Below are 23,409 nucleotides of genomic sequence, written 5' to 3'. Positions count from 1 at the left end.
TGGGAACTATTAAAATTTAGAATAAATATTAAAAAGAACTCTTATAGTAAAGGTGGGTAGACAATTTTTTCCCCTTTAGGGTTGGGAACCATTAGTTTTAGTCGAGTCTAAAGTAACGCCTACTTTCTTAGCTCCGCCTAATTTCGGTGACCGTCCACTTTCAATTTTTACTGACTTTAAAGTAACACCTACTATTAGTTACCGCCTACTTTTAGGCACCGCCTACTATTAGCTATTATCTACGTTTAGGCACCGCCTACGTTTAGATACTACCTACTTTTAGGTACCGCCTACTTTTAGGCACCTCCTAATTTTAGATACTACCTACTTTTTGGTACGGACTACTTTTAGGCATCGCCTACTTTTAGGTAACACCTATTTTTAGGTTCCGCTTACTTTTAGGCACCGCCTACTTTTAGTTCTTACCTTCTTATAGGCACCGTCTACTTTTAGCTATTACCTACTTTTAGGCACCGCCTACTTTTAGATACTACCTACTTTTAGGTACGGACTACTTTTAGGTACCGCCTACTTTTAAATACTATCTACTTTTAGGTACCGCCTACTTTTAGTTCTTACCATCTTTTAGGCACCGCCTACTTTTAGATACTACCTACTTTTAGGTACGGACTACTTTTAGGTACCGCCTACTTTTAGGCACCGCCTACTTTTAAATACTATCTACTTTTAGGTACCGCCTACTTTTAGTTCTTACCATCTTTTAGGCACCGCCTACTTTTAGATACTATCTACTTTTAGGTTCCGCCTACTTCTAGGAACTATTAAAATATAAAATAATTATAAAAGAAACTCTTATAGTAAAGGTGGCTACGCAATTTTTTGCCCCAGGGTTGGGAACTAAAAGCTTAATAATTAAAGGTTAGTTCACAGGTTTTGAAATTTAAATTTTAAAACAAATATTTTTAAAACAAATTATTATAAAAAAAACAGAATATTAATGTTGAAAATGGAATTTTTGATTTTCACCCGACTTTTTGGGAAATCTTTGGCTTGAAATAATGTTGAGTTAGGACGAGTAAATATTGCCAGCGAGCTAAATAGAGAGAACCCATCGAACAATACGTCTTTGTCGAAACTGCGAACAGTTGTTTCAAGCCTTGCAAACAAGTTGGTTCTTAACTATGCAACGATGATACAAACCCCTTCTCCCACCTCTCTCTCTCTCCCTCTCTCTCTCTCTCCGCATGCTATGTTATTTCTCTTGTGTTTCTCTTTGAAAACTAAACACACTCACAAGTTCAGAGACTTAATTGTATGATTGCTGAATAAGGAGAAATTTGTACTCTTCACGTTTCAAATCATCTTGTTTTCTCTCTTCTCTCTCTCTCTCTCTCGATAATAATTCTTCGCATTTCTCCCCTTGTCTTTTCATCTTCCAATCTTTCTCTCAAACACCCGCGCTCGCGTCGTCTTCATTACATTCCAATTCAAAATAATGAGGAAATCGTTCATTTACGCATCGGAAAATTCTCTGTCAACATAGAAGTCGTTGTCGTCGTCGTTCTCTGTGTTTTAACGACAGGGAAAAAGGAGAGCGAGAGAGAGAGAGAGAGAGAGACAATTCATTAAAATTCGACACTCACAATAATTGCGTATACATATAATTTGTCTTTTAAGAAGTAAGAAACTTTTGATTTTAACTTTAAAATAATAAAATTACATTGAACTATTAAATTTCGATGTATCGAAGTACGAGACATCATATTTCGAGTTATCGAAATTCGAGATATTTTCTTAATTATCAATGTTTTCGAGATATTTTCTTAATTATCAATGTTTTCGAGATATTATATTTCGAGCTATTGAAGTTCGATATATCAAATTTTAAGTTATTGAAGTTCGAGATATCATATTTCGATTTATCGATGTTCGATACATCATATTTCGAGTTATCGATGTTCGAGATATTATATTTCGAGCTATTGAAGTTCGAGACATCAAATTTTGATCTATCGTAGTTCCAACTATTAAATTTCGATATATTGAATTTCGAGATATCGAGTTTCGATTAATCGCAGTTCGAAATATGAAGTTTCGAGTTATCTAAGGCCAAACTACTTAATTTCGATATATCAAAGATCGATCTACTAATTTCCAATGTATCGATGTTCGATATACTGATTTTCGATGTATCGAAAATCGATATACTAATTTTGGATATATCGAAATTCGACATTTCATATTTCGAGTTACAGAAGTTAATGATATTTTTTTTTGTAAAATTTAATTTTAAAAAAATTGCCCTTTTTTGGCTAATTACATTTAAATGAATTTCATATTTTTAACACTTAATTTATCGTTCCTTAATTTGTTGAGTAATAATTGAATGAAATTAGAACTGATGTATATTTGATAGCAATTTGGAAATATTGTCTACTTCTACTATAACAGTAATAATGCACATTCGTGTTTCTCTCTAGGTAATCACGTGTAAGGAATGCGTTTATCTAATCTATAAAACTTCTACCTCGATTTATTTTTCTTTAAACGATGTCTCATTCTGCTCGCAAAAGATTAGAGACGGCCTTATCGTATTACTACTAACTTAGAGAGAGAGAGCGAATTAAAGATAGTTTAAATCTTTCTATAATGAAAATTAAAATGTAACATCAAAATTTAAATAAATATTTCCGGTTTTTTAATCAATTTTTTTTATAAATTGAAAAAAAAATTTGACCAAACTAAATTATTTTTACGTTTAATTATTAATTAATCATTAATTAATTATTTTTAAAAAACAAGTTTATTATTATTATTTTTAGCAGTAATAGTATATTAATAATAATAATAATAATAATAATAATAATATAATATAATAATAGTAGTAATAGTAAATTAATAGTATGTTATTATTATTATTATCGTTATTATTATTATCGTTATTATTATTATATTATTTATTATTATTTATTTTCTATATTAATATTTTTGATTAAACGAAACGTAAATTTCAAAATTTTCGATTTTTTAACATTCTTTTTTTTTCTTAAAAAGCAAATAAAAAAATTTAAATCTGAGTTTAAAAACGAATAATTTATTGCACTTAGTGAAAAAAAATTGTATATTTCGAATATTAATTTTGAAACTCAAAATAGTTATTTCTTAAAAATTTGTAAAAAAAAAAATATATTTGGAGTTAAATTTTTTTTCTGAGATTAAAAGACAAAATAGAAATTCCAATGAAATGAACTTTTAGACGAGTGAGAAAAAAAATATTAACACCTTCACTTATTTAATGGTGATAAAAATCAGTCCCGATAAGAGATATGAAAACAAATAAAGTGGGAAGAGAGAGAGAGTGAGTGAGAGAGAGAGAGAGAAAAAGAGAGATTCTGATAACGTTTTACCGATAACGAAATGGTCATACTATACATGAGAGAGTGAGTTCAGTATACGAGTTAAAGTTCCCAGGTTGAGATCGTCTCTAATCACGTGTGTGTGTGTGTGATTTTATTATTATTATTATTATTATATTTGTTTAAAAATTCTATTTTCTGTAGTGCATCGTTTTTTCTTTAAAAAAAGGTTTTTCCAGAAAAATTTTTTTTTTTTTGAAGTGTTAAATAATAATAATAAATTAATAATAAAAAAGTAGAGTTTTTCAATAAAGAAAATTGTTAAATAAAAAAAGGTGTTGGCACAAAGTAGAAGGTAAATACTAAAAAAAAAAAAAATTTTTTCCAAGTTTAATCGGAATCGTCGACAATTTTTTTTTTCTCTCTATTTTTTTCGTCGACGACGCAGTTCAAGTTTTTTAATTTGACACTTTTGAGTAACTTCAAAGTTTGTTGAGAGGGTGAAGGGAAATTTTAAAGAGGTATACAAATTTCTTTTTTTTTTTTTCATTTGAGTGCACGTGTGTGTGTGTGTCGCATACATGCAGTAGACAAAAAAAAAATTACCGGATGCTTCTCTTAATTTCTTTTTCTCTTTTTTTTAATTACATTCTTTTGTTTAAAAAATTTTCTTCCCTCTATTTTTCTTCATTGTTCTTGTTACTTAATTTTTCCTCACTTTTTTTTCTAGAATTTCTTTTAAAAAAAAAAATATTTTTTTTTACACTACAAAATTTTTTAACAATATAACAAAATCGTAATTAACAATAATAATAACAATTATATTAATTTAAAAAAATATTTTAATACTATGAAAATAATAAATAATAATAATAGAAATAATAATAGTAATAATAATAATAATATTACTAATAATTAACGATTCATTATTTTAAGTATAACAAAAATAATGATTTATATTTTCATATTTAAAAAAAAATATTTTCTCTTAATTATTTATTATTTTCTGTTTATTTATCAGATTTTTGTTTAAAGAAAAAAAAGAAAAATTAGAAAGTGAAAAATCTCATTTTTATATATAAATTTATTTCGTGGAGTAAATATAAGTCTCTCTCTCTCTCACTCTCTCTTAACAATGAAATAAAAATCTGAAGATGATTCTTGAAGCGAAAACGCGGGTGCGAGGTGAAAACGCGCTCGGGAAATTCTTGGCTAGCACCACTTGAGGAGTCGCTTCAAGTTGGAGTTTTTTGTCGAGAGGCCTAAGGAACAAAGCTTTTCTCCCCCGTACCGGAAACTTTTAGTGTGTTTGAAAGGGTGGGAAGGGGGGGTGAGAGGATGAGTGAGTGAGGATAGGAGATGTTTGGAACCCTTCCCCTCCACTTTATTCACGCCAACTTCTTCTTATTCTTCTTTTTCTTCATCTTCATTCTCTTTTGTTTGTTCACCATTCATTTTCATTTGTCGACATTATTTTGACACTTCAATGTCTCGTGTTTTGATTTTTTTTCTGCTTTCTACTTTCAGCACCTGTCGATACTTGACTTTTTCCCATTCTTAGCTTTCTTTTTTCAATTTTTTAAATATATTTATTTTTTTTCGTATTTTTTTGTATTTTTTATTAGTATTGTTTATTTATTTTTAATGTTAATGATATTAGTAATATTAGTAATATTAGTACTAGTAGTCCCAGTAATATTAGTCCTAGTAATATTAGTATTATAAGTACTATTAATATTAGTACTAGTGGTATTAGTATTACTAGTACTAATATTAGTAGGAGTAATATTACTAGGACTAATAATACTAATATAACTAGGACTAATAATACTTACATTACTAGTACTAATAACACTAATATTACTAGGACTAATACTACTAGTACTAGTAATATTAGTACTAGTAATATTAGGCCTAGTAATTTTTTCTAGTAATATTAGTACTATTAATAATAGTAATAGTAATATTACCCCCCCCCAATAATGTCCCTCCTTTGAAAAATTTTACGTTTTCTTTTCTTTCCCCTTTTCCCCCCTCTTTCTAAACCTCTTTTGCGTCGACCGCTTTTTGTCGTTGGCACGTTCTTTTAGTCTCTCCTCTCTTCCTCTCTCAGGAGCATCATGCCAGTTTGTAATTAAACTTAAACTTTTAATTGACTCATTGTAAAGTAGTTGCCACTTGCGAGAAAGCTACGCACGTACGCTTCCGAGCTTTCTAGTCAGCGTTGTAAGAGAAAAACGATGAGAAAAAGCAACCGCTCGTAAAGTAGAGATAGGAAGTAAAGAGAGAGTGAGAGAGAGTGAGAGAGTACATAGGGTGTGGGAAAGACAGATGCCAAGGGACAGTTCAGGGTTTATTATGTATTACGTGTAACGAGGGATGAAGAAGTGAGAACGAGTTTGTGCTACCAAAATATAAACTTTATTATTCGGAAATATCCTCGCGCTAAATGACATTAATTTTACAAATAAAAAATAAAAAAAAAAGCATTTCATTTTGACAGTTGATTTGATACTTTTTTGATTTAAAAGATAAGCAAATATTGACAAAAAAAAAAATTAGAGCCAATTTAAATTTTTGAAATCTGATTCAATGTTTATAGTTATTTTTAATTTCTGAAAACTAACCTCAAAATCGTAATCAGTGATCCCGAAAACCCGAAAAGAAATAAAATTAGGGTAAATTTAATAAATTTTTCAAAAATTCGATTCGCGATTACGGATTTCTGAAAGCTAACCTCAAATTCGTAATGAGCAACTCAAAAAAAAAACCCCGAGGATCAAGTTTTAAGTGAATTTAATGAAATTTAAAATTTTTGCCCGACATTTTGAATTATTGAAAACTAACCTTAAATTCATAATAAGCGACCTTAAAAACCTTCCGAGTGACGATTTTCATTGTAATTGGTCCAAATTTTAAATTTTTATTCGCCATATTGGTTCCGCCATTTTGAATTTTTGAAAACTAATCTCAAATTCGTAATCGGTGACCTCAAAAACACTCCGAGATACATTTTTCAATCGAATTTAATGAATTTTTAAAAATTCTTCCGCCATATTGGATCCGCCATTTTGAATTTCTAAAAACTAACCTTTAATTTATAATCAGCCACCTAAAAAAACCCCGTGGTACAATTTTTAAGTGAATTTAATTAAAAAAATTTATTATTATTATTATTATCGTATTTAAAATAATAATATAATATTATTATTACATTAAAATATCATTAAACTAAAAAATTTATTAATAAACTATTATTATTTACAATTTTCATAAAAGTGGTTTTCTTTATTATTATTATTTTTTTAATGTTCTAATAATAAAAATAAAAAGGCCAATATAAATTTTAATGATTCCCCCTTTTAGTTATTCTTATTGTATATTGATTGAAAAGAGAGAAATTAAATACACATTATGTATATATATATTATATATAGTATCATGTAATTTCGACGAGGAGGTAAAAAAAGATAATAAATGTATTTCTAATGATTTTCAGGTTTAAACGTGTTCAGCTAGTCACAAAGGAAGGACATAATAATAAAACAAAAGGAATATAAGCAGAAAATTCATCTTCTCCTTATTATTTATTTTCCCCAACCCCAAAATTTTCTTTGGGAATTAAATTACAAAAAAATTAAGTGAGTGTTTTTTATTTTTACAAAAAAAGTGCCACGATTTTTAATTTCTACTGTTTTTTGTTTGTTTGTTTTTTCTACCAGTCTTTTGGTTTTTGGAAATAGAAAAAAAGTTTTGTGCGCGAGTGAAAAGAAAAATTTTTAAGGAATAAAAAAAAATATATATATATATATATTTATATATAAAATATAGAGAGTAAAAAAAATAGGGGAAAAAAAATATATGTATTTTTTTTTTTGGTGAAAAAAGAAGATTTTGTGTTTTCCAAATTTAAAAATTAACAAGAAATAAATAAAAAAATAAATCCCTTAAAAAAGTAAACCTGTCTGCCATAAAGGATAATCAGAACAACAACGGGCACCGTGACACGGTTGCCACAAGGAGTCCAATGACAATGCTACAGTCCTTGAATACACTGGCGAGCAAAATATCGCCAAGCTCACCCACCGATAGTAACGCCAATAAAGTGCATATGCACAATAACAACAATAATGTACATCCACATCCATATACAAAAAAATTGACCCAGGCATCGCAATCGAGTAATGGCGATCAAAAGGAAAACAAGTAAGTTCACTATTTTTTCCTCATTTTTTTTTACAACGAAAAAAAAAATATATTCTTGAAAATTAGAGGAAAATTCCCTTTTTGGCGAAAATCCTCTTGAATTAAAAATATTTACTCTCAATCGAAGAGTAATTTTCCTCTTATTTTAAGAGGAATATTTTTAAATAGAATATTTACTTTATTTTAGAATATTAATTTAGAATTAAAAATATTTACTCTCAATTGGAGAGTAATTTTCCTCTTGTTTTGAGAGGAATATTTTTAAATAGAAAATAATCCTCATGAAATAAGTATATTACCCTCAATATGAAATTATTTTTCCTCTCAAAATAAAATGGAATATTCTTAAATAGAAAATAATTCTCTTTCATTAAAAATATTCCTCTCAATCAGAGAATAATATTAGAAAGTAATATCCTCTTGTTTCAAGAGGAATATTCTTAAATAGAGAATAATTCTCTTTAATCAAAAATACTACTCTGAAACGTAGAATCGATTTATTTTTATTTTAAGAGCAATATTCTAAAATTGAGAATAATTCTCTTGAATCAAAAATATTTACTCTTAATCGGAGAGTATTTTTCCCCTTAAAATAAGAGGAATATTCTTAAATAGAGAATAATCCTCTTGAATCAAGAGTATATTATTCTTAGTTGAAAAGTATTTTTCATCTTACTTTAAGGGAATGATTATTATTAAATAGAGAATATTGCTCTTAATATAAGAGGAATATTTCTAAATAGAAAAAATTCTTTTAAAATAAAAATAATATGTTTAAATAAAAAATAATCCTCTTAAAGTAAGAGGAAATATTTGTATTCTAAATGAAAATGAAGCATTAAAATAAGTAGAATCCTCTTAAATCAAGAATATTGTTAAAATTTTCGGATTTTTTTTTTTAATGAGAAATAAGAAGGTTGTTTTCTATTGAGGCAAAAAATAATAATAATAATAAAACAAAACGGATTCAATACACTTAGAACGTGAAATATATATTTATTTTTCTTTTTACAAGCCGGACATCATGAAACATTATGTATTTTGTGAACTCTGTGCGTTGTTTGGTTGGTTTATAGAAGAGGAATGATGAGGGAGAGAGTGGGGAGGGACGGGTAACCTTCTCTCGATTCAGAGTACAACAAACACAATGCTGATAACGTATATATATATATATATATATATATATATATATATATATATATATTCGCTATCAGTTTATTTTGTCGAGATACTGTTTCAAGCGATAACGTCAGTTTTCTGTGTTCTATTCTCGTATCTTCTCACACCATGCATTGGTTATATATATATATATTTTTTTTTTTGTTTTTTTTTGTGTGTGTTTCTAACTTGAGAAAAATTCATCTCTTCTTGCTCGATTTGAGTTTATTTTTCTCTTTTTCTTAGCTTCTTCCTTTTTTTCTGCAGGTTTGTTATTTCCCTTCCCTTTCACTCTCAATTTTATACTCTTATTCTCTTTGTGAATTTTTACCTCTTCCCACTCTTTTTTTTTATTTCCCCTACCCTATTTTTATCACTCCTCCACTCTAATTTTCACTTTTTGTCACTTTTTTCCTCTCTTTTTTAAAAAATATTTTTACCTACTTTCTATTTTCCTTTTCCCTCTTTATATTTTACTCCCCTCCCGTATCCTCTTTTTCCCTCCGCCTTCCTCGATATTTTTACCTCTCATTTTTTTTCTTCTTACTCTCTTTTTTTATATATTTTTACCTCCCTTCCCTCTATTTTAAAATATTAAAGAGGAGGAATAGGATAGGAAAAATGAAGATAACATTAAGAGAAGGAAAGTAAGAGGGAAGGGAGATAAAAATATAAAAAGAGAGGAAATTGGAGAGAAAAAAAAATTATAGTGTGACAAGAAGGGGGAAGGTAGGGGGAGGGGGAATATAAGAGGAAGATAAAATTAAATAGAAAAAGGAAGAGGATAGAAAAAGCGAGAGATTCCTTTGGGAAAATATAGAGGAAGGAAAAGAAGTGGAGGAGCTAAAATACATGGAAAGCGGAAGTGGATAGGAAAAGAGAAAGATAATATTTGAAAGGCGAAGAGAGAGGAAAGGGAGAAGTAAAAAATATATGGAGAAAAGAAGAGAATAGAAAAAAAGATAAAATTGTGTGAAGAAGCAGGTAGAAGGTAAAATTGGTGGAGATGATAAAATTTATAGAGGAAGAGGATAGAAAAGGAGGAAGATATTGGGAGGAGGAAGTGAGAGGAGAGGGAGGAAAGGGAGAGGAAAAAAAAGGAATTTAGAAGGGAGGAAGATATTATTGGGAGGAAGAAATGAAAGGGAGAGGGAAGAAAAGGAGGGGCAAAAAAAGGGTAAGAGAAGGGAGAAAGAGGGAGGAAAGGGAGAGGCAAAAAAAAGGAATTGGGAAGGGAGGAAGATATTATTGGGAGGAAGAAATAAAAGGGAGAGGGAAGAAAAGGAGGGGCAAAAAAGGGTAAGGGAAGGGAGAAAGAGGGAAGAAAGGGAGAACGAAAAAAAGGTAAGGAAGGGAGGAAGGTGGAAGCGAGGTTAAAATATACTCATAGAAAAAATTAATCGGAAAAAGAAAAAAATTATATTAGAGTGGAGTAGATAAAAAGTGTTAGGGAAGGTAAAAATTGAAGAAAGAAAAAGGATAGAAGAAAGGCAAAAAAATATTCAGAAGAAAGAAAATATTTCAAAAAAAATACAAAACACAAAAAGGGAAGATTTCTTCCCTTTCTCCCCAACCCTCTTTTATTCCTAGACTCTTGCAAATTCCTCCTCTCCTTCCTCCTACCCTTTCCTTCCCTCCCCCCCCTTCCTCCCACCATAACATTCACCCTCCATCCTCGACTACATATTTTAGCGGCATCCACTTGGAAAAGCAATGTCGTGTGGAAGAATGGGGATTTAGTTGAAAATCCCCTGACAGGGTTGGAAAGCATTCGGATATGCTGGCGAGTTATTTTAGACATCCTCCCCCACCCCATTATAACCAACTCACGTCATTTTTGCCCTTGACAAAACTATCTTCTTAAAAAAAAATTCCCTATCCTTTTTTTTCTCCCTTTCCTTCTTTTTCTTCTCCTCCTCTTTCTTGATCTCCTTCTTCCATAGATTTTCCCTGCCATAAGTTCCCTTCATATTGTAAAACCGCTGAGTTTTTCTTTCTACTTGAAAATATATAGAACCACAGCAAAAGATCTTTCCGTCTCATGTACTTATGGTGTGTAACAAAATATAATGAACGACGAGAGAGGGAGTATAAAACGTTTTGTAATTCTCCTACCAAAGGGAAAATAAGATGAATTGAAAGACGAGGTTTCCTTTCATTCTTGGAAAAGGAAAATAATAATAATTTTTTATATATTTAAAAATGTGGGAAAAACATTTTTTTTTAATTGCGCAGCATTTTTTTTTTTAAATCTACTGCGCAAGCAAAATAATAGTGCTTAGGTAATAAATTTTTATAAGAATTAAAGAGTAACGGTTTTTTTTTTTGAAAAAAAATCAATGCGCAGTTCTACAGTTGAGGCAATATGGCTGCGCAGTTAATAAATTTTTATTAGCACTAGTAAGCAGCCGATTTTGAAACGCACTGCGCAGCTATAGAGCGCAGGCTGTAAAACTGCGCAGCTGTATAGTACTGGTTAAATCTCGCTGCGCAGTAGATCATTTTGCAGAAAAATGCTGCGCAATGCAAAAATTCACGGAAATAATAGTAAAATAAAAATAAATTCAAAGGAAAAATTACAAAAATGTTGAAAACAAATTAATTAAAACTAAATAAAAAACAGAAAAAATAAAGTAAAGCTAAAAAATACAAATAAAAATAAATCTAAATAAAAAAAAATTCAAAAATAATTTAAAACAAAAATAAATTCCAAAATTAAAAACGAAAAATAAATTCCAAAAATTGAAAACAAAAAATAAATTCAAAAATTGAAAACTAATTAAAATAGGAAAACATTAAATAAAAAAAAATTAATTAAAAAAATAAATTGAAAACTAAATGATAATTAAAAATAAATGTTTTATTATAAAAAAAATTATTTTTTTTTCAATTAAAATAAAATTGTTTCACATTTGATCATAAAAAAATTCATTTCCTATATTTATGTGTAAAAATAACCATTACGCTTCGATATTATGATATTATGTGAGGATTATATAGAAAGAGGGAGGGAAAAATCATTTTTATTAACTTAAAACAAAAAAAAAACAAAAAAAATTTTTACCGCTATTGCTTATTTATCATTACATGTTATGCCAACAATATATATGTGAGATAATTTAGCGATAATAAAAGAAAAAAAATTCAGATACGAAAATAGCATGATTGATAACAAAATTGATGTGTGTCAACAAGTTTGAGAATAATTCTCTTCTCAATTTTTTTTTCTTTTTAAATTTATTATCATATAATGCAAATTTATCAATGAATTTCTATTTTTGTGCACGGAGAAAAATAAATAGTAATAATTGTAACATTTTCGATCAAAAATTACTACTTTCAAATAGTAATTTTGGACCTGCTCAAGAAATAGTAACTTTTGTTTCTTTTTAAAGAAATTTTACTTTTTTCAAAAAAGAATAATTCATCTCAAGGAATATAATTTTTATTAAAAGCTGAGTAATATTTAAAATGTCCCAAGCAATAAATGCTAGGATCGAAGCAACTTTTATTATGAATCGGAACAATTATTACTATTTCCTAAAGAAATAGTAATAAGTTTTACTCGAAAAAGTAGTAATCGGTACTACTACAATGACGCGCCTCACATGTACGGGTGAAAGGAATTCTGTCGCGTGTGCAGCTGCGCGCCTGCGCGTTTGTTCACGACGTGATGAGAAGATGAAGCGAGTATAGAGAGCTATATATTTTCTCGTTTTATTTTAATAAATAAAAATAAAGCAGTGCGTTTAAAAAAAATTTTTTTAATTAATTAACACTCTTTATGCGTATTATATTCATTATTTCACAAGTTTCACTCTTTAAACATATTCACACTTACAATTAACAACTGAACATATCGGAAAATCTTACATCTACACGGATTAGAACCCTACCTACGAAACTTATATCTAAACGCAATAACCCTAAATCGCACGCTTTTTCACTAAGCCTCTCGGCCGTCGCAACCGCTGCACTCAAAAACGTAATTTACCCACATACCCCTCTTTAATAAAATGAATCATAAATTGTATTTATTTAGATAAGATATTAAATTAACATATAAAAATTTATAATAATAATAAAATAAATAAAATAAAATATTTCTACAAAATAAATAAGAATTATTTAAGCAAATGTTATAAAAATTTTATATATAAAACAGTTGGAATTGCACATTGTAGTATATAAAACTTTGAAGTATTAGCAAATAATAATTAATACTAATATACATAAAATCTTAAGAAGTTTATTTCTTTATGTTTTTTTTATTTATTTTATTATTATAGGTATAATAATTATTATATTATTTATTTTTATTATTTAATTAGATAGTAATTAATTAAAAGTTAATTAAGTAATCAATTGATATTCATTATATACGCAGGAATTGCATACTTTGGAAATTGATATAAATAAATAAAATGTAGGAATTAAAAATTAATTTAAAATGCTAAAATTATTTATTGTCAAACATTTTTTTATTAAGATGAAATTTACATTTTTTATACTTATATATAAGTTCTTTCTAAGTTTCTAACAAAGACTGTCTTTGCTTTCTAACCCGAAAATGCCGGATCACTTTAACAACGTCAGGCTACGATCGCTGCGCATGACCGTAGTGACGTAATCACACACCCACAGGCGTATAGTAGTAGTGGTACGGATTACTACTTTTTCGAGTAAAAAGTTTGTTCTGCAATAGTAAAACTTGTTTCTTGCAGAAGCAATTTTTATATTCCGCAGTAGTGCTTATTAGGATTTCTACGAGTAATATTTAAAAAATGTTGAATGTAAAAATTAATACAAAATTTAATAAAATTTACAATGGCGTTATAAAATTTAAAAATCGCAAAGCAATTTCCATTACATCTGTAGTAATTTTTAAAGTGACTACTGTAATAATTACTATTAGTAATTTTTACTACCATAAATAGTAATATTTACTTCATGAAAAGTACATTTTACAATTAATAGTAATTTTTACTAGAAAAATATAATTATTACTATTCCATAGGAATTATTACTAGAAACTCAGCTCCATTTTTCTCCGTGTGTTTTTGAAATTTTTCCTTTTTTTTAACTTTTTTTTTTATTTAAAATCTTTAATCTCTCTCTCTCTCTCTCTCTCTCTCTCTCTCTCTCTCTCTCTCTCTCTCTCTCTCTCCTTCTATTGCTCCATTAAAAATTTTTAATTAATTTTTATATAAAAAAAAATAATTTTTTTGGTTTATTCTGTATGTATTGAATTTGTTTAGAGTGTAATAAAGTGACCTGAGGATGGTGGCGAACTGTGCCTCCGAAACGTTGTCATTATATATGTGAATGTGTTTTATTCACCTGTCTTCCAAAAATCGATTTAAAATAATACAATATAAAAAAAAATATTTTTTTTTATAAAAACAATTTTTTACATTTTCAAAAAAAAATTTTTTTTTATAAAAACAATTTTTTACATTTTCAAAAAAAATATTAAAAAAATTTTTTTTTTTCAAATAATGAAATTTTGTTACTCTTTTTTTTCACACTTGTAAAATGCTCTCATGTTATCTGGTGAGATTGTCTCATGTCCGCACGTGTTTCAAGATTTAAACGCCCACTATTTCTGTCACACTATTTCGCCAAATTGCTTTAAACTCTGTTTCTCTCTCTCTCTCTCTTATAAGATAATGGAATAATTCGCAATTGTCTACTTTGAAATTTCCCCATAAAAATATTTCTATTGCCCCTTTTTGAATTTAAAAAAAAAGAAGAAAAAAATTTTTTTTTCCGTATTTAATGTTTATTTATTTATTTATACTCTACTTTTACAACAATTGTTAAAAAAACAATAAGAAAAAAAAAGTATAAGAAAAAAGTCAAAATAAAAAAAAAAATTTTTTTGTCAGGATTCGAACCCTGGACAATTTTTTATAAAGTCGCGCTCTTTATCCACTCGGCCATTTTCTATTTCGAGGGATAAAAAAATTTCCAAAAATGAAGTTTTCAATTATTTTACAGTTTATCAATAGGAAATCAATTTCTTTTTTTGTAAAATAAAATTTGAATAAATTTTTCAATTTTTTTTCTATAATAATAATAATTATTATTATTATTATTATTATTCACGGAAAAAAATATTTATCTGTAATAGTGATACGTTTCTTTAGAATAAAGAATGCTGTTTTAGGAAAATATTTTGCTGTTCCAGTGAAACTTATAGCTGTTCCAGGTAAAAAATTTTTTCCTTATTATTAGTATTTTTTTATTATTTTTTTTTTTCATAAATCAGTGATAAATGAAAGTTTATTTTTAAACAAAAATATTGAGAGCAATTAATCTCTGGGGTTTGTGAAAAAGAATGTAAAAAACAAATATGAAAAAAAATGTTTTAATTTTCCTAACGCTTTAACACCTTTTAGAAACGTTTTCCCACCTAATGACAATGTACTTTGTTGGAGAATATTATACACATACACACAGAGAGAAACGGAAAGTACACAGGACTTTGAATATGACATGAAAGAGTGCGCGCATACAAAGTTCAGATGTACTTGCTATAGCTAATTTTCTCTCCGCGCACTACTGTAGAATTAGCCTCTGGGCTTGAGTTTTAGGTCGTTAATTTCAGCTTTCGCGCAAACCTTGGCTACAATTTAGTGGTACGTTGCTGCCTGTTTTCTATTCAACACAGAAATCTATATATATATATATATATATATATATATATATATATATATATATAATTCTATTGTTTCATTTTCACTCTCGAATTTTTTTTTGAGACTGGCAAACAAAAACGAAAAAAAAACAAAAAAAAAAATTTATTTGCTGAATTCAAGGCTTTAATTCAAACATAACCTTAAAATTCCTAGGGCATCGTTTTTCCAGAATTCAGGCCTTAGTTCAAAACATAACCTCAAAATTCAAGGACATAGGTCAAGGTACCGTTGGTGGTTTGAGACTATGCCCGACAAACATATAACTACAATTTTTCCCTAAGCAAGAAACGAACAAAATTTAGATAAAATTTTTAATAATTTGAGGTTATATTCGTTTCTAGGTTATGGGAAATTTGAAGTTACGTTCGTCGGACAAAGTCTTATACTCCCAACTGTCCCTTGATCTATGTCCTTGAATTTTGAGGTTATGTTTTAGCCAAGGTCTTGAATTCTGGAAAAATCGTTGCCCTAGGAATTTTTAGGTTATGTTTAATCTCTGACTTTGAATCTCGGAACCCTATATGCCCTTAAATTTTAAGGTTATATATGGGTCATTTTCCATGTCAAGAGTAAACAACCTAACCTAATTAAATGTAACCTAACCTAACCTAACTAAACGTAGCCAAACCAAACTAAATCTAACCTAACCTAACTAAACGTAGCCTAACCTAACTAAATCTAACTTAACCTAACTAAATCTAACCTAACCTAACTAAACATAACCTAACATAACCTAACATAACCTAACTAAACGTAGCCTAGCTTAAACTAACCTAACTTAATGTGGCATAACCTAACCTTACCTAACTAAACGTAACCTAACATTACCTAATTAAACGTAGCCTAACCTAACCTAACTAAATCTAACCTAACCTATCCTAACTAAACGTGCCATAACCTAACCTAACCTAACTAAACGTGTCATAACCTTACCTTACCTTACCTTACTAAACGTTTCTTTTATTTTATTAAAGTTTTTGTAATATTTATTACTATTTTATTATTAATTTTTTTAATTAAAAAAAATTTTTTTAAATTATTTTTATTATATTTATTATTATTATCATTATTTTCGTCTGTCTTTATTATCGAAGCCAAAGATGTTCAGTGAGACGTTCTCCAATGATAATGAACTCGCGAGGGCGAGAAATGCGGTCGATAGGGAAATGAAATGGGGGCTGGTTTGGTGTTGAAGATGATGATGGTGAGATGGTTGTGGGTCCATTGGGAGGACGAAGATTAAAGCCGCATTGTCGTTTCGAAGGCGCCAACCACCATCTAATAATAGTTATACATATAACCATCAGAGGTTTTCCACCACTAAAGAAAGAGAAGGGATGGGTGTTTGGTGAGAACATTGTCACGTGTGATGGAACCTGAGAAAAGCAAAATGCAAAAAACGCTACAAAATGGAGCGTGAATTTACAAGAAAAAAGAATAGATGAGAAAAAAAAATACACGTAAATTTAATTTATTAAAATTTTTTTTTATTTGTAATTAAAATGTATAGTTTTTTTTCTTGAATTTATAATTAAATTATTGTGGAAAAAAAATTGTTTAGCTGTTTGATTTGTAATTGAGAGTCTTGGGTTCGATTCTCGGCAGAATTAGTTTTTTTTTATGTTGTATTTATATTTTTGGTATTTATTTGGTTTTGGAAATTTTTTTTTGGATTTTCATATATAAATTGCAATGTTTTTGCCAAATTAACGAATTTGGATTTTTTTGTTGGGGAAAATTATTTAAAAAAAAAGGTAAATTTTCGTTCCTTTTTAGTTTCTAATCAAAGAAATTTTTGTAAAATTGTAGAAACCATTGAAAATCGTTCGCATTTCGTAAAAAAGGGGAAAAATAATTTCTAGTAGAATTTTGTCCCGTGGTAAGGTATCCGACTTGTAATTAAACGCCTAGGGTTCGATTCTTACCGAATTTTTTTTTTTTTTTTTTTTGTATTTTGGCAATTGCATCTATTAAATCAAAATACTATTACAAATACCAAAAATTTTTGAAAAATAACTTTTTGAGTAAAAAAGTAAATAAAAATTTTTTCTATTTTTTTAGTCCTTACTTAACAAAATATTGGTAAAAAAAACCAACGGAATTTGTATTTAAATTTTGCAATTTTCTCGAAATGTTTTTTTTGGCGAGACAGTTTTATTATTTATTTCATTTAAAAAAAAAAAAAAAAATCCGCCTATTCTTGCGTTCGGCACCGCCGGCCACTTGGAAAGGATTTTCGTTGAAGTAACGACCATCGGTTTTCAAAGTACTCTTGAGCCTCGTGAAAACCGAGTTTTTCTACATTATTCCTCGGTCTGAGACGCGATTTTCCTTCGAGAGAGCGTAAGTCGTCGTCTTCGTCGTTGAAGTCACGTCGCGTAAACGAGGGGTAAAGCAAAAAAAAATCGAAACTTTTTCTCTCTCTCTCGATCAGATTTCGACGATACTTTCAGCTCGAAAGATTACTTTAAACGAAATATTTTATCCCTAAAGTTTTTTTTCCCTTTTGACTGAGAAAAAAAATTTACTTTCACTGTTGTAGTTTATTCTTAAAAAAAAATAATAATAATAATGGAAAGTATATTAATCCAAAAATTTATTTTTTATTGCATTTTTTATTTATTTTACAATTTATTTTATTTCTTTTACATTTTATTTACATTTAGAAACACGCTACTTTAGTGGAAAAAAAGAAAAAAAATTTACCCCAACGGGATTCGAACCCAAATTTTTATATATTTATTCTAAATTTAATATTTATTGAAAATTTAACGTTTATTTTTTACATTTTACTTACATTTAGAAACACCTTACTTTACTAAAGAAAAAAAAAAAAAAAATTCACCCCCAACGGGAATCGAACCCTAATTTTTTATTTCAATTCTCAGTCACTTTACCACGAGACAAATCCCTATTTTTTTAATTTTTCTCTCTTTTTCTATTTCTCCGTAAAAATTTCCGTTTTTTACCGCTTTATTCTTTCACTATACATTTCTAGGTTATGTTTTTTTTGTTTTTTTCAAAAAAAAATCGAATTTTATCCGTCGCGTCAATTTTTTTTTTGGAAAGAGGGGCGTAAAAATTTCCGTTTTTTACCGCTTTATTCTTTCACTATACATTTCTAGGTTATGTTTTTTTTGTTTTTTTCAAAAAAAAAATCGAATTTTATCCGTCGCGTCAATTTTTTTTTGGGAAAGAGGGGCGTGGGGAAACTAACGAATTCGCTTGGGCAAGCACGCGATCACTTCCGGCCGATTGACTCGCGACCCGAACTTGGACGCCTCTTTGGAATTCTAAGTTTCTGTCGATTTCGAATGAAGGAAGAGCGAGGCAAGGGATGGGGGGGGGTAAAACTATTCCTTTGGTAATGTTCGATCCTTATCCAGAAAGCGAATAATGGCGCCATCGAAATCAAATCTTCTTCGAATGGTGACGTAACGTTCCTACCCCCCCTTTAATCCCCCCTCCTCTTCCATCCAAACGGGAGATATCTTTCATAACGACTTGCATAATCCACGAGCGCTGGAATAGCTCATCGATTTTATGTAGCGAAGAGAGGTCTTAATTAAATGGATGAACTTTTTAAGAATTTGAATTGCTTTCGAAAGTTAATTATTTTTCAATCTCGAGTATATATTTATCATTTTTATTGTGAAAATTATATTTATCATTTTTTTTTTTTTTTGCTTTCTGTTTGAATTCGATTTATTTCGACTTTATTTTTATTGTCAAAATTAATGAAAAATTGAGAAATTTTGAAAAATAATGGTAGAAAAAAAATTTTTTGTTTTTGGTCTAGGGGTTAAGACGTCTGACTTGTAATTGAAGGATAAGGGTTCGATTCTTCCCGAATTGCACTTTTTTTTTTTTTTTTAAATTAAAAGTAATGCCTTTATTGCAAAATGTAATCCAATGTTTCTTTAAAAAAATATAGTAATTAATCTTTGCTAAATTAATGAAAAATAATTAATTAATTGATTAATTCATTAATTATTTTTCATTTGATAGATATGAATATAATAAAGTATATTTTATTGTAAAATTATTGATAAAAATCGTCAATTTCCGAAAATGATTAAGAAAAAAATTGTGTTCTTGGTCTCGGGGTTAGGGCGCCTGACTTATAATCAAACGGCAAGGGTTCGATTCTTCCCAGGTATCATTTTTTTTAGTTTATTATTATTATTATTATTATTAAAAATTACAACTCAATGCTAATTAAATTTCACTAGTGTTTTAAATTTCCAACTGAAATTTGTTAAATTAATTTAAAAAAATAGGTAATTAAAAAAATTTTTTAACCCCCAAAATAATGGAAATTGAAAGAAAAAAATTTTTTTTGAAAATAATTTTGAAAATAATTAAAAAAAAAAAACGATTTTTCGTGTACAAAATTTGTTGTATATGTTAAACTTTTGGTTTGGCAATCACAACACACAAGTCTCTTGGTTAAAATTAGCATGTTATTGGAACCGTGTTTACTTGTGGGTTAATCTCGCTTATATACGAGAGAGGTGACGAACCTCTAAAGTGTTGGCAACATTTGTCCTTGTCTGGAGAGAACGAGAGAGAGAGAGAGGGGGGGGGGTTAGAGAAAAAAAAGAAGGGGTATGAGTGAGAGAAATAAATCTGCCAAATCAACGAAATTTTACGCTCGGTAAAATGACTGGAAACGTTCGGACGTGTATCGAGGGCGAAATTGTCGAAACGTTTGCACTTTTTTTTCTTTTTTTTTTGCTCCTGAACTCTACCCAAATCAGAAATTTCGATTCGATAGACTCAACACAAGAAACAAATCTTTTCGCCCAATTTTTTTTTTTGTTCCCTTATCTTTAGATAAAATTTATTACAATCTATTTTTATTGTTTCGTCATTTTTTCAAAAAATTCAAATTCAAAAAATTATGTTTTTTTCAAAAAAAGTATGATTTTTTCCAAAAAAAATTCCTTTTTTGCAAAAAAATAGTTGTATTTGTGGGAAAAAAAATATTTTTTTTCTAGTAATAAGCGTGAAAATTATTAGAAATTATTAGAAAATAATTAATTGTATTTTCAAAATTATTTTGTTGGAGAAAAAAAAATTTTACCCGACAAGGGGAATCGAACCCAGATCGGTAAATTATAAATTCGTATGTTTTACCGCACGGCCATTGCGTCATAAATTTTTTTTTTTTATTGCAATTACACGTTTTATTCTATTTTTTTTTCTTTTTTTTGCTGCAAAAAATAGGGGAAAAATAGAGCAATGAACAGAAAAAAACAAAAGTAAACATAAAAAAGAAAAAAAACGGAATAGAAATAAATAAAAATAGAAATTGATAATAATAATTATTCCCTAAAATTAGTAACTTTTTTTTAGCGCAAAAAAAGCGTTTAAAAAATAATTTATAGCTTTTTGATAATCGTCGGCTAAAAAGAAAACCGCGAATATTAAAAAGATTAATTCGATTTAGCTTTTTTTTTTGTTTGCATATTTGTCATTTTTAAATCAAACAAAACAAATGAAAAAAAGGTTACGCATTTTTTTTTTTTTATTATTATTTTACTGTTTATTTGTTGACATTTATTCTTTTCATTTGTGAATTTCATCCAGAAACGAGAGGAGTGTCGCGTGTCCCGCCGGCGTTAGAATCCGCTGAGCATTCCGTGGAAGGTTTATTGGAAGCGAGGAGAGTTAATTAAACGAATAAATAACGAAACAAAGCCTCTGCCGAGAGAATCCTCTCTCACTCTCTCTCTCTCCCTTACTTTCGCTCTCTTTCTCTCTCTCTCACCCTCGAGATATCCCCTTTCAGAAAATGAGACTACTATCTTTTCTCTCTCTTGGCATTGACAACAGGTACACACACACATATATATAAATAAACTCGGCGTAAATAACGTCCAAACAAAATAAACTACATTTTAATTTTCTTTAAATTAATTTTCCACATCAATAAAAAAACGCTAAATATTAAAGAAAAACATTTTTTTTAACTTCCTATTTGAGGCCAATAAATTTTCTACAAGGAAAAAAAAATTTACCTGAAACAACGATATGTTTCTCTAAAGCAGCGAAAACTTACTCTATTTTAGTTAAAAAATATCACTGCTCCAGGTAATCATTTTTTTTCCGATTTTAAAAACTTTTTTTTTATTTTGAATTTAGAGGTAATTTATTTTTCATTGATTATTTTTGTTTTTTTTTTAAATGGGAGGTGCAGGAGGAGACTCCATCTTTCAATATTTGTCACGCAAAGAAAAAAAACTGACACTCTTATTTTTCCTGCTCGTCATTATATAAGGCTATTTTACCCCTTTATAGAAAGGGATGATTTGACACTTTTGTACATTGTATATCGCGTGCCGTCTTTTATATCATAAAGAACCGTATTAATTAATGGACCCCAAAGTATATCTAGACACTATCCCCTTTATATTCATACATGCATCATCTATCTCTTGATTAAAAAAAAAATGTCTCAATAAGAAGTTTTTCTATTTTTCAAAAAAATAAATTAAATTCTCTTTAACTTATTTTGAATTGTAATTTTTCTAGTGTTAAAAAACAGAATTTTTAAATGTAATTTACAATGGGCACGCCCCTTCTTATGTAAGCGTATTAGAAATAAGGGGAGGAGCGTAAAGAACACACCCCTTTGACATGCACCAAGAAACATTAAGGGGCGGAGTTTATAGGACACGCCTTTTATGATATACACCAATAAACATTGAGAGGTGGAGCTTATTGTATCCGCCCCCAAATGACACCCATTAATAATCATTAAGAGGCAGAACGTATAGTACACGCCCATGTTACCACCAATAAGTATTGATAGCCGGAGCCTATAGTACACGCCTTCTATAGTAATCACAAATATTTGAGGCAGGACCTTATAGTATAAGCCCCACTGATAAACATTTGAGGGGAGGAGCTTATAGTAAACGCCCACTAGTGATAATCGAGAGGCGTGACCTATTGGACACGCCTCTCATAAGGCCCACTAATAAATATTTAAAGGAGGAGCTTATAGTATACGCCCACTAATAAAGATTTGTGAAAGGAGCGTATAGTATACGCCTACTAATAAACATTTGTGGGAGGAGCTTATAGTATACGCCTACTAGTAATAATCGAGGAGCGTAACCTTTGGACACGCCTCTCATAAGACCTACTAATAAATATTTAAAGGAGGAGCTTATAGTATACGCCCACTAATAAACATTTGTGGGAGGAGCTTATAGTACACGCCCATTGATAAATATTTGTGGGAGGAGCTAATAAATATTTTGAGGGTGGAGCTTATAGTATACGCCCATTAATAATTATTTGTGGGAGAAGCTTATACATCCACTAATAAAAATTTTTGTGGAGGAGCTTATATGATACGCCCACTAGTAAAAATCTAGGGGCTTGACCTTTTGGACACGCCCCTTATAACATCCACTAATAAAAGCTAAAAGGCGGAGTATATTTTTACAACCTTTTTTTTTTGGACATAAGTTATTATTTTTATTTATTATTGTTATTAATATTTTTTTTTATTATTTTCTATTATTGACAATGAACCTGAAAGTTGTGAGGATTGTTTTTTTCTCCTTCTATAAATCAAAATAATAACTTTCATTTGACTTTTTCAGTAAAATAAAATAGATTTGCGTGTTTAGAAGTTGTTGAATATTTTTGTTGAGTATATTTGCCTCACTTGGAAAATTAGAAATCATATAGGCTTGCAATTGTATATATACATTTTTATCAGTTTCTCAATTCTTTACAAGCAACTCTCTCTCTTTCTCTCCACTGCCGGGCGAACATTTGTGGCTTTCGAGAATCGCGTGCTTGACAGTGCTTTTGCTATTTTATACGCTTTTTGCCTGCCATGATTGTTAGCTGATTTAACAGAAAAAGAAGGAAACGAAAAATATATTGCTCGAAAAGTGACTATTTTGAATAATGATAATGATAATTTGAAATCTTTGTCTTTTAAATAATTTATTTTTGTAGTTTTTTTTCTTTAAATTAATTTCATTTTAATTGGGTGAATTTAA

The 23,409-nt window shown here is 28.8% G+C and overlaps 1 protein-coding gene across 12 annotated transcripts in view; it reads left to right on the top strand.

Annotated features, from left to right (window-relative positions):
• The first annotated feature begins 7,195 nt into the window (after positions 1-7,195).
• LOC127277523 (CUGBP Elav-like family member 2) overlaps positions 7,196-23,409 on the top strand; it is a 282,967-nt gene continuing 266,753 nt past the window's right edge. For 4 of the 12 annotated variants that reach the window (XR_007842374.1, XR_007842373.1, XM_051298721.1 and 1 more), the window contains exon 1: positions 7,198-7,523. Coding sequence is in view for 10 of the 12 variants with exons in the window: in XM_051298721.1 (XP_051154678.1) it covers positions 7,345-7,523 (179 nt within the window). In the remaining 2 variants the exon portion in view is untranslated. Of the gene's footprint in view, positions 7,524-23,409 lie in introns of all 12 variants that reach the window. The other 8 variants (XM_051298722.1, XM_051298718.1, XM_051298717.1 and 5 more) reach the window with 7 other exon arrangements.

Source organism: Leptopilina boulardi, unplaced genomic scaffold, assembly GCF_019393585.1.
Source record: "Leptopilina boulardi isolate dan_hultmark-lab unplaced genomic scaffold, ZJU_Lbou_2.1 LbouV2_169, whole genome shotgun sequence".
NCBI classification, from domain to species: Eukaryota; Metazoa; Arthropoda; class Insecta; order Hymenoptera; family Figitidae; genus Leptopilina; species Leptopilina boulardi.
This window is presented reverse-complemented; position numbering and strand designations above follow the sequence as displayed.